General features: G+C 43.0%; 1 protein-coding gene across 1 annotated transcript in view; it reads right to left on the bottom strand.

Moving 5' to 3' along the window:
- FAXC (failed axon connections homolog, metaxin like GST domain containing) overlaps positions 1–16,193 on the bottom strand; it is a 21,602-nt gene that overhangs the window by 2,717 nt on the left and 2,692 nt on the right. The window contains exons 2-3 of the mRNA XM_035888789.1: positions 13,177–13,373; positions 5,436–5,653 (exon numbers count right to left, since the gene is read on the bottom strand). Coding sequence (XP_035744682.1) covers positions 5,436–5,653; positions 13,177–13,373 — 415 coding nt within the window. The remainder of the gene's footprint in view (positions 1–5,435; positions 5,654–13,176; positions 13,374–16,193) is intronic.

Here is a 16,193-nt window from a genome sequence, read left to right on the forward strand (position 1 = left end):
CAGGTGAAATCCATTACTGTGTCTATGCGTGTGCTCACCACTTCTGTAACAAGGCCAATTACAGAGCCACCGCTGGCCAAGCAACGTCCTCTGCTTTTCACAGCTGGCAGTGCACATACACTGCACTAGCTGTGCTGCGTTTAAAATCTTTTCTTGCAGCCAGCAGGTGCCTGAACACACAATTTTCTCCTTTAGTGTAAACCCAAAATAGTTGAACCGTGGTTCGAAATCATGAATGCACCTGCTGAAAGAAGCTGGTCACCCTGTATCTCTTGTGCATGCAGATCCAGTTTCAGGTTACTCCTCTGATCGCACAAAAAAAAGAAAGTCATACACAAAACTTTCCTCTCCCACCATTTGTTCAGGCTGAAACCGATGCACCAGTCAGACGGGCAGCAACTGCTCAGAAATGACCTGCATCTCCGGGAGGGCACAGCCACGGGCAGGAGTTGAATAGCTCTCACACACCACCAGTGCCATGCCTCCACCCCCAAACATTGGTTTCTACCTGGCAGGGGACCAAACAGAGGCACATCAGGCACGCAGGCAGGCAAGTGAAACAGCAGCTGACTGGGACTGGCCTGGGTCAGAGGAGGGACATGTCTGCTCCACACCACCATTCTGCTTACCTCTAGGCACCCCACTGCCATGATGGTCCCAAGTGGCCACCACAGCACAAACAGATGGATAACTACCTAAGATAGGGAAGAAAATCACATTTCAAAGCCACTGTTCACAAAGAAACATCCAGTATAAACCTGTTTCCTCATTACAGGCACAAGACCTGGAGCAAAGACCACACCTAGGCGTGCGGGTGAAATATGAGGTATTGCAGAAGTCAGGTTAGATGGTTGCACTGTCCCTGCCTTGGCCCAAAGTGCTATAAACTCCGTGAAACGTGGTAGGTAATTGAATTCTCCAAATCCAGTTATCCCATTGCCCCAGGGACGTTCCTCCCCTGCCCAATATAAGCTGCCTGTAATTCAGCAGGTTATTAAATGTTAGGGTTATTGAGTGAGTTTAGAAAAAACTGTCCAGCAGTAAAATGCATCAAATCCCAGAGTAGGGTACAATGAATGCTGTCATCCCCCTGTACTATACTGTAGCAAAGCAGTGCTCAGGAATAACTGGTAACAATAACCTCCTCTCTTCTGACAGATGTAATTTTAACATCGAGTTAACTCTCCCCAGCTCTTTCACAGCTGCATCAATCTGCTGTTTGAAAACGATATACAGGGTAAACGTTATGTCTTTTCAGTATTTATGTGATGCCTAGCATTCCTCGATCTCAAACACAGCTCAAAAATTGGTCCCCAAATCACAATTATATGCCAAAGCTAGGAATTTAGCACCATACAACTGGGTCTGAGACTCAATCCATAACAATGTTGTGCTGGGAAGCAATACCGCTGTTTCCATCTTGGTACAACTAAGGCAGGCAGTGAGCGAGGGCTGAACCACTCCACTCTTTTGCAAACAGAGCGGCTCCCCAGGTACAACACCCACACCGTCAGGTGCACGGAAAGAAAGGGGAAGAGGAAGAAATAGAGCTGTGGTTCCATTAAACTGTAAATCTGGTTTTAGGTCACCCTGCACTGCATAACACAGCCTCCACACACATTTCTTTCTACCAGTTCCAATCCATTCCCAAAACTTCCAGTGCAACATTTTTCCAGAAGACTTCCTGGCAGACCAGGTATCATCTCTCAGTGTCTAGTTTTATGCGAGATCACACAGCGCCTGTCGCATCAAGGCTGCCACAGCGCTAATCATCTCCAACACCTCCCTGCATCCCCTGGCTAATCCAACAGCAATGCAGTCACCTGGTCACACTGCACTCGCATCAAATTCGTACTGCATTTGGGATTTGACAGCACACAGCTCCGCTATTTATGAATGCATGCACCAGAGGATTAGAAAGCAGCTAATTCAGATCTGTTTCTTGACCCAGTGCTATGAGGCACAGGGCCAGCAAAAGACCTGCACCCTTCTGCAGCAGCATGAACAGCCCACGCAGGCTGCTGCAGGGCATTTTAACTAGCATTAGAGGCTCGCGTTCAGGTTAGTCCGACCTACGTGTTTCAGCTCTGAGCACCGCTGCCCCCCACAGAACATCAAATGCTTTTCAAAAGTCGGTTCAGGCAGCTGTTAGCCTGCAACCCCCTGCTCAAAATCCCCATTTACCCAAAAGCCTGAGGCAGGCAGACAGCTGAGAGGGCACCAACAGATTTATGGGCACTGCTCACTCACTCGCATCTTTTGAACAGTTACCAAAATGTCTATTTTTATATTGCTAGTTCACATGCCCAGTTCCCCCCACTTCCTTAGACTACTACCAGGCAGTAGGAAACTACAAGGAAATTACATTTGTGGTTTAAAGACTGCAGGACAGAGAGCAAGATGATACCACAAGGCAGGCTGATCCATCACAGGTGAATTAGTTCCAATTGCCACATTTACAAGAGATCTGGAGGAGTCTGTTAGGGAAATAGGTACATGGGAGAAGGAAAAACGATTCTCAGAAATTAAAAAGAAAGAAAAAAAAAAGCACCCAAGATGCAACTGGGAATGTCAAAATGAGTGTCACAAGACCTGGCAGCTGCCAAGTTATCATTCTCTGGAAGCAGCTCTTGGAATTTAAAAGTTATTCTTGTTCCCATGTGAATGGCCTCTGTTAAAAAATGGGGAGCATTAAATTAATCGGATATGCCTGATGACTGACAGCTACAGTTTGGTATGTGCAGCCATTCTGCATAATAGGCACCCTTTTTAAGCTCTTAAGATTGCTCTCTAATTAACAGCCAAAATCCTAACCGCTTCCTCTTCTGGGAAAATACATGGGCACATATACATGGATGGGAATTTCACAAAGATTTTTGTGCGGGCAATAGGCTGACTGACCGCCTTCTCCTTCCCCCTGCAAGAAGTCAGGCTGGAAGTCCTCATCCCATGTCCTGTCCCCATCCCAGGATTCTCCCTGGAAGCCACAGTTACTAGATGCAACCATAAGCAGCTGGCTGGAGAAAACCTGAGCATGCTGGTGTTAACGAAAAATCAAGGCAATTGTAGAAAAGTGGACAAACACACCAATAATCAGAAGGGCAAATATAAGGATTCATGTGACTAATCTGACATCCATTTCAGAGGGGATGATGAAAAAAAATGTACAATATTCAGCTGATAATGTAGTAAAATAACAGGAATAGAGCAGATGCCCCTCAAGGCTTTTAGAAGTACACAAGGCACAACATTCTCATCAATAATCTGAAAGAAACAATAAAACCCCTGCTGATAACATACGTATCATACAATTAAAAAAATTAATATGACAAAGAAAATACCTTATCCTTGAGGATTTCCAGTGATTCTTCCCACCACAAGCAAAAATAAGAAGCTGTTTGATTATAGCATTTACCTTAACCAGGAGATGACCCAGGCTACCCTGGGAAGAAGGAAGAACCAGGAAGAACACCTGCCTGCAGGCTGGAGTCAGGCAAACTCCAATGTGAAACAGGTCAGATTTTGAAGAGATTTGGATGGTGATTAACATCTGCCACCGATTACTAATGAAAGTGGTGGAACCTCCACCTGCTGAAATCTCGTAATTAAAACTGGATGCCTTTTAGAAAGACACGCTTCAGCCAGAAAAAAAAAAAAGACACAGGCCTCAAGACAGCAACCAAGCAGCCTGATTCACAGACATCTGTCTACATGATTTAGTGGTGCCTTTGACCTCAAAACTTTACTAATCTGAGCATCAGTATATAGACCAGAGACAAAAGTATGCAGACTTCAAACAAGCAAACCAAGAGACCTTTACAGGTACTTGGGAACATGTTTCGGTTTTCTCTTGAAGGCTACATCTACTCTTGGCAGACAGGGATGACTTTAGATCAGACACATCCACCGCTGCTCTGTTCAGCCTGCCAGCGTTTTCCAGCCAGAACCAGGCAGCTCTGCTGAGCTCCTAAGTCACAGGTTGAACATGCTTCAGCCCGCATCCCAACCCCAGTCCTCTCTGCGATGTACATGGAGCCACAAGATGCCAATCTCAAAGCTACAGCAACAGTGGTCCCACAGTTGAGGGCACCTTGAGCTGGCCACAGCTCTGCAGAAGGTATCTTCTAAAATGAGCTGCTCCCTCCCTCTCAAGCTCCAAATCCAGGTTTTCTTTGAAGAGGTACTAGAATAGGTAATATTTTTGTTAACAAGCAAAATGCAGTATAAGAAAGCTTCGACAGAATAGAAGCTGTCAACAAATCTACCCCTTGCCCATTGTGCCCATGCATCACATGTTTTTTTTCTACCTTGCTCCCAATCCAGCAACTTGATAGGTTTGTTTTAGAAAACAAAGTTACAGAAAACTCTACACAGCCCCATCTAGGTCCTCTGCAAATATCTTCCTTTCCAAAACACCTTGGAAGTCCAGAAGCATCTTTTTTCTTTCCCTTCCTCAGCAAGCACTCAGTTTCTGCCTTCTGTCAGGCTCTCCTCACCTTGCTCCCTCCATCCACTCCACACTTACCTATTTAGAGCACGTACAATGCGTCCTCCCTCCAGAGCACAGGGCTCCTGCCCTCCACTCAGCCACCTCTTTACAGCAATAATAACAGGGAGCAAAGAGCCACACAGGTACCATTTCTCCTGGTTCCTTGCACAAGAGAGACACAAGCTCAAGGGAAGCGACAATCTGCCCCAAACCAATTCCTCAAAATGCAGATTTTAGGCAGAAGCACAACATGGTTAGCTCTCAGCAGGCTGCAAGGCAAGAAGCACAGTGTAGACACCTCCGGTGCAGATTTCAGGCTGAGCTACACAACAGAAATGACGCTCACATGGTTCTAGCTAAGTGAAGTCAACCTTAAGACTAACCCTATCGGATCCACCCATGACAACCAAGAAGCCTAAAATCACCTATTTTGACAACACAGATCCACCTCCTACTCACCAACCAAATACAACAAAGTCCAGCTCATCAAAATAACAGCTGCAAAGGGTTGTCAAATGGCAGCCTCATAACAATCTATCAAACAGCCGTGAGTCTCATGAAAAAAAAATGAGACACCCCCCCAAAATATAAATAAGAGGTTTCATTTGCAGAACTAAACACTATGTTCTCCTAAATTCACATAGCGAAATGCTCTTCCAAAATCGGAGGCCACATTCTGCTCCTTTAGATACACATACCCTGTGTTCAGAGAAGAAAGCTGCTTACCCCTCTAAATGCATAATCTGGTAGCAAAGTGCAGGAGAAGAAACACTGGCCCAGCCAGAGAGAGGACAGCACTGAATAACAGCAGCGTGGACTCTACCTACTGACAAAATGAGCTAATTTGTGTACATGATGAAGCTGCCAGGAAGCACCCGCAGTTGATTTCATCCTGTGGACAGCGGGCTGGGAACAAACAGAACACACATAACTCACTGTACATTACCCAGGAGGCCTGCTAGAGTCCGCATGTCCTTCTCCATCAGCGTGTACATCTCCTCCTCCGAGAAGCGGCCGATGCCATGGCCATACATTTCCCGCTTCACGATCCCTTTGGTCAGATGGCAGAGGATCCACTTCAGCAAATCACTGAAGGGGCCGAAAAGTGAAACCATCTTTTGCGTCTCGTGAAGATTTTCCACCCATTGGCAGTAAGCTAAAGTCCTAAAAGGATGCGAAAATAAGTTATAGCAGTGCAATACTCAGACAGCCCATTACCACCCTACAAATGCTCGCACAAAGTTTAGACAGCAAGCTTTCTTAATGCTGAGTGCTCACTGCCCTAATGGAGAGGTAGTTTCCAGTAAAGAATAGACCCTGATGCAACTCAGAGCAACAGCAGAGAAAATGGACTTTGCAATACTTACACAGACTGCCCAGTGTTTATTCTCTCAGTAAATCATGACTCACTTCAAAAGAAAATGAGATTCACACTGAAATACCAAAGAAAATCTGCAGAATTCTGCTAAACTCCCATAACAAAATGCAGTGCCAGAAGTGCCAAAAAGATTTATCAGCTAGAGATGATTGACTGCACAGGCCTGGGGAAAACAACAACAAACCCGCCCATAAAGAAACTATTCTTTCCCACCAACCTCTTCTCCTTGCTTTCTGTATTGCTGAAATTTAGCCAAGCTGTGACTTTGCCCCATCATAAATATTGTAGCAGTCATTTTCCAGAAAATCTCTGCTCTCTCAGAAACAATACAATTTTTTAAAAATAAAATTAAGAAAACCAAGGGGTCATGGTTATTGGGTTAGTTTTCTCCTGTATTTTTTCCTCTCTTTGAAATGATGATTTTATGAAAGAGACATTTCTAAAGGACTCTGTTGTATTTCGGGCTGTATTTCAGCTTTATTGAATGGCAAATATATTATTTTGAAAGGTCTTTCTATAAAAATTTGTCTTACCACCTGAAGTTTTTGTTTTCTACATGAGTTTTTGTTCTTTACTAATATCACAGGGGAAAAAAAAAATGTTGCTGTCACTACTCAAGAAACTTATGAAAAAAGAAACATGTAACTTTTTTAATACCTAGCATCTTCTGACATTATGAAGAAACCAAAAAGACCATATGACTTTTGTCAACAAGTTCAAGGGATGCTGGAAAAAGGGCTAAAGACACCTCAAAGTAGACATGACAAACATATGAAGCCAACGGGGTCTTGGAAACACTGGGAGTTAATATCCATATTCCATTACATTTGTAGCAATTTCCAAACTGAAAAACCTAAAAGTGGATTTACATATTTGAGATCATATGAAAACAGGCCCACGGAGACATGATAAACTAGTGAAGCTAGATTCAAAAGCTGAAACACTGAAAGTTGCAAGTTCATGTACGCAATTACATTAAACAGTAACTTAATAATCAAATGTGGAGACATGATAAACTAGTGAAGCTAGATTCAAGAAACATTGAAAGTTGCAAGTTCATGTACACAATTACATTAAACAGTAACTTAATAATCAAATGTTTCCATTTCCAATAAGATCAATTTTTTTTAGTTTGGAATATGACTTCAGTTTTATCGCTGTATATATTTCTAATTGCACATAATTTACTTAGTGCTGATATGGATTACCTAATGCAATAAAGTAAAAAAAAAAAAGCAGTATCTCCTGAAGAACTCCTGTGAATTATTTTTTTAAAATGTACATTTTATCAAACTTCTGTACGTCATGAGTAGAAGGTGAATTCAGCAGTACCATCAGGAATCAACTTCATTTACACCATGAAAATGTTCAAATCTAAGTTTCCACAGATTCTTTACTTGAATTGCTAACAACATGAGGTAAAAGAAGAACATTTGTCGTAACAGCTGGAAAAAAAAAAAATCCACTTACAGCTCAAATTTAGCATGCTCCCAACAAAGCAGGTGAAAGGCTTTTTAGTTCTATTAAAAATTGCCCACTGCTGGACAATGACTGCTGCTCAAATATATTTAATTAAAGTCAGTAACTGTGAGGGATGTGCAGGTTTTGCTGCAAATGCATGAACAGTGAAGAACAAAAATGCACCTGCTATGTTTCTGATGGCTTTTGTCCTCAACAGGTTTCTCCACAACCTCTTGCACCACATTAATGTGACAAAAGCATCCCACTGACGTTCCACACGTTTCAGTACCACTCTTCAAAGGAGGAAGTTCTGCACAATCCTTGTTTTTCAAAATGGATGGATCAGCTCAAGTCATTGTGCTGGTTTCAGCACAGTGGAGTTTGAAACAAAGCCAGATTTAGTAAGACACACCAGCACAAAAGGGGGAACATGAAGCCAGCAAGAACAGGAGTAAACAGCTAATGAAACTCCAGAAGCATTAACTTTGTCTAGAAGATGTGGTGCGAGACTGCCTTGCTCCAGGAACAAAGGTAAAACAGGATTTAAAAAGGATGGAAAGAAGACTGGGCTGAAAGCATAATGGCACTGCATAGAGCAGAACGTTTCAGTAGTCATGTTTCACAGGCCTGGGAAAGGTCAAGGTCCCTTGGGCAGGTACAGCTCTGAATGGGAAGAAAAACCGTGGTCTTGATGCGAACACTGGAAATAATTACGAATACTATCTATATCAGTAAGTTATTATTTACTACCTGAATAAGCTAAGAAAAACCTGCTCTCTTGAGAACACTGCTGTTTGTCTTCCTGCAAAGATCCTCCTTCCCCAGCATGGACCTGACCAGCTTCACCCAGCAACTCTGCAACACAGCTTGGTTGCTTTAGGACAACAGGCTTGGCCACAGAGAGGGACAACAAGAAAAAGAAGCCAAAACAAAACAGAAAAAGAAGAGACACTGCTGCAGCACTTTTTAAAAGTCACCCCAGTCACACAAGACTAACTCGGCCCCATGGACTTGCCATCACTCTTGTTCACTCCAACCACACCAGCGAGCTGGCACCACACCAAGAACGATCAATCACATCCAGGATGGCTTTAATTTCATGAGACAGGATAAACAAGTTTCCCACAAAGCTAATTAGCTTTAAAGCAAAAATACATTTCCCTAGCGCTTGCTTGGCTTGCTCTGGGGCAGAAGGTCTTTGGGTCCGGAAGAGGCAGAGATCAGGCGAAGTGTTTAACGATCAAGACAGCAACGCAGGAAGAGCAGAACTGCACAGGATTTAGGTAATCCTGCTTAGGCTAAACTGTCAAGCACTATCTTAGACATCTGCCTGTCACTTTGAATGAGTAAAGTTGTCACAGGTCACAAATTTCAAATTTACATGGGCAATGAAGGCAGCTAAATAGATCACTACAGAGTTTGTTCCTAAAATTTTACTGTTCTGAGCACGCAAAAGCAAAGAAAAAAGCAGGCTCAGATTCAGAGATACAGTTAAAAGCACTTTTAAAACTGGCTTTACAAGCACTTTGTTAAAATAATTCTATGCAAAGGTTCATTAATCTGTGCTTCCTATCAAAACACGCTCCTCTGCATTTAATCCCACCCATCATCCCTCTGCTCAGACTACATTACTAGAGTATTATCAACATTACAAAAGGTTAGAAAATGCCAGAAATCAGGTCGTCTACATAACCTACTTCAGCATAACTATACATTTTAAACTAGTTAGTATGTATATGATAATTATTCTAAATATTGGCCTGAACTGAGCATTTTGGGAAACATTAACATTCCCATTTGTGCCAGCACATCTGTACAAATCTTAAGAGTATAAATAAAACAACAATGCATGAAAGAGCAATGCTGCAGGGGTGAAGCATATCTGAAGTCTAAATGTAACAGCAGCTTTGGCCTCGATACATAAATCAGGAGAGGAGATTGAGAAAGTGACTCATCAACAGCGGCTTGCCTGATTATCCCCAAACTGCCTGAACATCAAGGCAAGAGGGAGGTGTTCACAAGGATGTGAACTGGGGGTTATTTTTCCTACCTGAACCCGTGCAGAGTGGAATTTCTTGATATACAAAAGGATTGTAACAAATTCATTCCACAATCAGCTGTGGGAACCCCACCTGCTGTGTGCCATCTCAGAGCAACCAGCTTTTAAGCTGCCCATGGCAGTCAACCCTCGTCACTGTTAACAGCAGGAGAGACGTCGCTCTTATAATTGGCTTGATGTAGTTAAACATATTTATATCATAAACATATTTGATGTTTAACACATGGCAGGTCCCAATACCGACCAAAGTCAGATTGTATTCTCATACCATGCTTTTCCTGTACTTCAAGCACTGATCACATGTGTGATGTTTACATGGTCTTAGAATCATAGAATCACTTTGGTTGGAAAAGACCTTTGAGATCATCGAGTCCAACCTTTAACCAACCCTGACATCCCACCACTAAACCATGTCCCTAAGCACCTCATCTAGCCTTCTTTTAAATACTTCCAGAGAGGAGGACTCTACCCCCTCCCTGGGCAGCCCATTCCAGAGCCTGACAACCCTTTCGGTGAAGAAGTTTTTCCTAATGTCTAGCCTAAACCTGCTGTCGCGCAGCTTCAAACCATTCCCCCTTGTCCTATCATCTGTTACCAGGGAGAAGAGGCCGACCCCCACCTCACTACAGCCTCCTCTCAGGCAGTTGTAGAGGGCGATCAGGTCTCCCCTCAGCCTCCTCTTCTCCAGACTAAATAACCCCAGTTCCCTCAGCCGTTCCTCGTATGACTTGTGTTCCAGACCCCTCACCAGCTTGGTTGCCCTCCTCTGGACATGTTCCAGCAACGCAACATCTTTCTTGTAGTGAGGGGTCTTCTTGAAAGACAAAGCAAGAAATGAGTTAAGCATGCATGCGCGTACGTATACCTTGGGTTTCGTTTGACAACACAGCTAAACCAATCTAACAGGTTAGTTTGGCTAAGCTGCGTATTCAAGGCTTCAGGTTCTCACTAAGCACCTTAGTGTCACCAACCTGAGATCCCTCTCCCAAGATTAAAGTGCCAGAAAGCACCTCTCAGAAACTGCTAGCCCTCCAGGCACCAGGAGCTGCCTGGTTTGAATGCGAGCCCAGCATGCCCGCGCCAGGAGGACATGACAATCTGACATCCTCCTCACACAGAGGTCTGATCCCATAAACATGCTGCAGATACATCAAAAGCTCAGTGCATCCTGAAGATGGCTGCAGGTGCCCCAATGGTTTCTGAGGGCCCACAGGTTGCTGCAGGCAGTGGAAGTGATCCAGGGCAAGTCTTCAGCAGATGACAGAGGTCTGCACCAGATCCAGGACCTGGGGCAAGAGCCGCAAAATCAATCCGCTCCCATCTCTTCCCTGCTGACTCAGCCCAACACCCATTCAGGTTAGCAGGCTTTTTTTCTCTTGCCAGTTTAAACATAGCAAAATAGTTACGGCATTCTCCAGGGACAGAAGCCCCAGTGCCAGCTCCGAATCAGTCTTGTGCATCTCAGAGATATGGTCTAATCCTGGCACTAAAATAGGTACGTGCACTTGCTTACTGACTTTCTTCCTGACCCCTGCCAGGCATCGCAGCCTGGGGCGGAGGCAGGGTGTCTGGAGGCTGAGGTTCACAACAGCCCTGCATTGCTCTCAACTCCAGCCAAAGCAGCAATTTCCACCTGTAAGAGGCACTAATTGGTGAAGATGAGCAATTACCTCAGCAAAAGTAAAATGCTTCAGGAGGAAATGCTGAGCACCCCCCAGGATTAGCTCCATCCAGAGACAGCACACCACAGGATGTACTTTGCTTCTTTGCTCAATAAATGTACTACAGTATTACATATTTATGATGAAGCTACTTTGCATGGTGCTGGCAATGAAACGGTATGAATCACTGCTTTGGAGGCCTGATCTTATAAACCTTATTCTGCAGAAAGGCGATTACTGTTAAAAATTACTCACCATGGGACTTGACACCATGAACAAGCCCTAAACTTCTTGTGGGAAGCAGACAAGTTCACTTGGACTGATACAACCACAGGTGCAACGCTGTCAGGGAGTGAGGCGGTCCTACACAGCTAAAGCCTGACTTTATTTTAGTGTAACTACAGGGTTGTTGTTATCCAGGAATTACAGTGGTACAACTGTGATGCCTCATAGCTCAGGCTTTGCCTAGTACAGAGAACTGGCATGGTGTAACCTTACCAATGCAGCAAAGCTCTGGTACAGCCACACAGCAGGGACATCACTAAGACTTACAGTTGGATGTTTTACTACACTGCAACAAAAATACATGCCTTAGGGAAACTCAACTAACTAAACAGGAAGAGCAAGAGGGATACACAGCCAGGCACGCACATCTCTATTCTTACTTGGGTCTAGCTTTGTCCACCCATTTCAATGCCACCTCCCTTGGTCAGCACCTGAATTTGCCATACCTGTCCCTCATGCTCCCCTGTGTCATGCCCAGTCAGCTCAGAGGGGTCCTGGACGGACAGTCAACAGCTTCGCAGAGAGAAACACGATTTTGTAATTGAGACACAACAGCAATGTTCGTCTGTCATCAGTAATGTTACATTTAAAGCAGTTAAGTCTACAAACCATGAATCAAATGACACTAAGGCAAGGAGATGGAGCTTTAGGGGATTAAGAGGCTTCATCTTCCCGTTGGCAGCTATAATAATTGAGGGGAGAAAAAATGAATAAAAAAAAAAAAGTTACACTTGCAGGCTTCTTGAGTCAGGTTTTTGAGGCTACGGCACTGCAGATAGGTATGACTGGTGAAGGTCACACTTCTTGTGTGACAGGCATTTACATTTCTAAACCATATCATTTATATCTGCCTAATGAATGCTAAAATTACTCCCAGGAAACACTAAAAATTAGTTGAAGAACTATATGTACACATGTTGTTGCTCATCTTTGATCACAAGGTGAAAGAAAAAGCAGGTAAATACATTCAATTTAAATCACACATTGTTTTGAAGAAAGAAAGTGCATCATGAATGCAAGAGAGTACAGCAAGGACTTAAATGTATGCTAGAAACAAACTATTGGGAAAAAGCCTCGTGCCTGCTGAGGCAGCCAATGTAGCATCCAAGATGCCATGTCCACCTGCTACTTCTACGAATCCAGACTGAAAAGGGCACTTAAAAAGGACTGAATATGTAAAGTGGGGGGGAAATCACAGGTATTATTTTCAAAGGTGTCAGTAAAATGCATAAAGTACCAGCAAGGTTATATTTATGTTTTCCATTCATATACGTACTTCAGCTTCTTAAGATACTGTGACTAGTACTGTATCCTTTCAACCAGCAGTGCTGTCAAGAATACATATTAACAGGAGTATCCTGTGTTACAGGAAAGGCAATAACAGCAATAGTACACACAGACAGTTAAAATCAGTAACTGTAAGAACACAATATTCCAGATCCACTATGAACACTGGATTTGTCCCTCTGCACCCCCCAAACCACAAGTGTATTCAGCCATCTTGATTTTTTGCTCTTTATTAACAAAGCTGTTTCTATACAGAGGTCACATGAAACAGGACAGAGGAACAGCCCACTGCTGCTTCCTTCTGCAAAGCAGCAGGCGAAGGGCCTGACTCCTTACCTTGCTTACACAGCATGACAACTTTTCAGGGGAATTACCCCCAGCTCACACTAGTGTACGCAGAAAGAAGCAGCAGTTTTCTAAGGTGAAGAGAGCTGTGAAATTAATAACTGGGTACCCAAGCCTTCCGCAAGAGAGAATAAGCATTCACATCCAGGCACGAGTGCAGGGGCAGATCTGACAGCACAAGAACGCAGCCAGCTTTGCCATGCAAGCTTACCAGTAGAAGTGCTCCTCCACCATTTTTGTCACGGCTCTGGAAACAGCTCTTTCATGCGGACCAAGATGTTTATTTAAATTCACTCCAAGTTTCTCTTCCAAAAAGTCAATAATGAACTCAGTGCCATATACTTTCTTGTGATTGTATTCAATCCAAGGCATTTTCCCTTGAGGGGAAAGTTTTCCATCAAAATAGTTCTAAGGGGAAAAAAATCAAGTAAACAAACAAACAGGCAGACAAAAAAGGCCCTTCAGGTTCTGTTTCAATGAGAATAAAGCTTTTAAGATATTTTTCTGTGTTTTTAAAGGTAGCATTATCCAACAAAATTTTTTTTTTTTTAATTAAATCTCTAAACTAGTAGTAGCTATTCAATCAGAGCAACAGCTTTACCCTGTCGGATAATTCAGATAAAATTATTTCCCAGTCCTGCAAGGTGTTACATGCTTTTATGTTGGATGCCATGTGATGTAATATTAAAGTATCCAGGTTATTTAAGGGGTTGGAGATGCTCAGATCTCCCAGAAGACTGCGTTCCTTATTCTAAATAAGTTTTTAATCACAGGACTGACACCTAAATTTGGCTCTTGCACAGAGCACCACTTTTCACATTAAAAGTACTGTATAAAGATTAATTCACTACCTATCTTGGATAGCTGCATTACCTCCAAGGATAAAACACACACAATCAAGCGTATAATGAAAGGCATATCATTCCTTCACTGGGCAGGAGGGAAATCTGCCTTTACATATGCTTCTGCAACTTCATAACTTAGAAATCTCATAAATTTACAGACACACTTGTTATATTTGGGTCTCCAAGAGCCCAGCACCACTACAGCACTACAGTGCTGAGTACTGGTAGATCTGCTCACCATAGAACTCACACAGAAGTAGCAACGTATTTTCCCCATTTTACGGTTGGAGAAGGTGAAACACAGAGATTAGAGAATTCACGTCTCATCTGACAAACACGAGAGGAATTTCTGGCTTTAAAAACGTGATCAGACATCTGACTTCAATTCTCTCTTACTTCTAAAGGCAGAGACACAAGGCAAAACTTTCTTCCTTTCTTGTGATTCCCATCCTCACATCCTGTTATTGAATGAATGAAAGATCCTAGCTCAGAAAGCCAAACCATAAAGTCTCACAATAAAGGGCTCTGCAGTGAAGTCTCTGGCAGTCACTCTAAGCATTTCAGGATCTAGCTCCTAGTTGCTGGAGGTTTAGACTTAGCAGTTCCAGACTGACCTGTTTGGGTCTCAAGTATTTACCCTTCTTGGATCCACTAAAGATGGATTAAGATCCTCTCGCAGCAAGGAGTGTACACCACAACGTGCCTCCAGCTCAGTCTGAGAGCACAGCATCCTGGCTACCATGCAAAGCACGGCTGTGCAACACACGACAAATGCTAGGCCATTCCTGGGAGCTCTTCCCTTGTGGATGAAAACAGCCGAAACGGGTAACGCTGCTGGGAAAGCAATGCCTTCTGGCTGTAGCCTTTTCTGGGATTTCTGCCCAAATAGCACGGTAGGGACATCGGATTATATAACGTCTCACCTACTGCATCCCTGGGTGGGTGAATAAAGCAACTGAATCCACCCCACTTGCAAGTGTGGGTGACATGGGGGTTTTTACTCTGTTCCGTGGGAGAATCTCTGAAACAGCTGAACACCTGAAACTGAAAGGAAAGCACTGCCCCATCCTTGCACCTTCCAGACCCTTCCTTCACCAAAAAGGCTCTTTCAGCACTCAGACTGACTGATAGGTTTCCATAATTTATCACTATGAATTTACTACAGAATCATAAGCTTTTTCTGGAACTACATAGCGTGTCTGTATGTCACTGAGCATTGCTGGCTTAAACTTTAAGCCCTTTCAGTATAGGATTTCCCTTCTTGTGCACAAACACTGATGTTTTGCAGAAGCTGCTAGAGTTGAAGATGCATTTATCACATAGTCCATATAATTTGCAATCCAGAAAGAAGCAAGTTCTTATTCAACTGCACATTTCCTCAAGCACATATATATAACATATATAAATACATTGCCTAAAAATTTGTAGTACTGCATTAATATTACACTCTCAAAAACACAAATGAGAGTTCTTATAGGAAAGTTGGTTTACTTAAACAAAATCCTTCTCAGGATTTTCACGTTTCGTTACATACAGTTTATCAAACAGAATAGGAAACATCTTTCAATGACCCAAGAAAACCTTAAGTCTCTTGACAAATTTGTTATACTGTTCTTGTATCCACTGTTCTCAAATGGGTATTTTTAGGCTTGAAACCTCGGTGTCCTTACGGCTGCTACTAATTGCCATCAAATATTTATCAATTTTCCACTTAAAAATTGTTCCAGCTGCAAAGCAGGGCAAAGCTACAGTATTATCATTAAAAAAAAAAAACCAACCAACAACTAAACAAAATGTCCCCTCATAGCACATTTAGCTGAACTGCAGCCTGCAAAGCAACAGTAACAAGAGCTCCCCAGAACCTCATTTATAGAGGAATTTATAATCAGAATGGCATAGGGCACTTTGGGGGTAATTTTAGAGTACTATCCAGAAGAAATTAGGTTCCACATTTTCCTCCCAAGGAGGCTACCATCTTCACAGTCCTGGCATGAGAACAGCGCAGTTCTGCTAATTACTTATCGCATTACATAAACACTTAGCTCTTCATGTTCATGAGGGAATCAAGGAACACCCAAAAGATCTCCACAAGCACCCAGAATGGGGTCTTTCAAAGCATGCTTTACCAAGAAAAGCGTAAAACGTTTTGAAAAAACAGCTAGGTACTATGACAGCTGAGCCAGGGTGGAGCTGCCCAAATGATTTTTGATGGAGAACTCGCACTTAGAAAGGCAGCTTCAAGAAAATACAAGCACATTACAAGAGTGCATCTGTTGGGAGAAATTCAGATGAGAGTAAGGTAGGAATGTGTCACTGAATTCCACTTCCCACATGCCATTAAAGCATGTTGTGTAACACATTATTCAATAGTCTGATGCACTAA

The sequence above is a fragment of the Egretta garzetta genome, unplaced genomic scaffold (assembly GCF_000687185.1).
Source record: "Egretta garzetta isolate BGI_Z169 unplaced genomic scaffold, ASM68718v1 scaffold231, whole genome shotgun sequence".
Classification (NCBI taxonomy): Eukaryota; Metazoa; Chordata; class Aves; order Pelecaniformes; family Ardeidae; genus Egretta; species Egretta garzetta.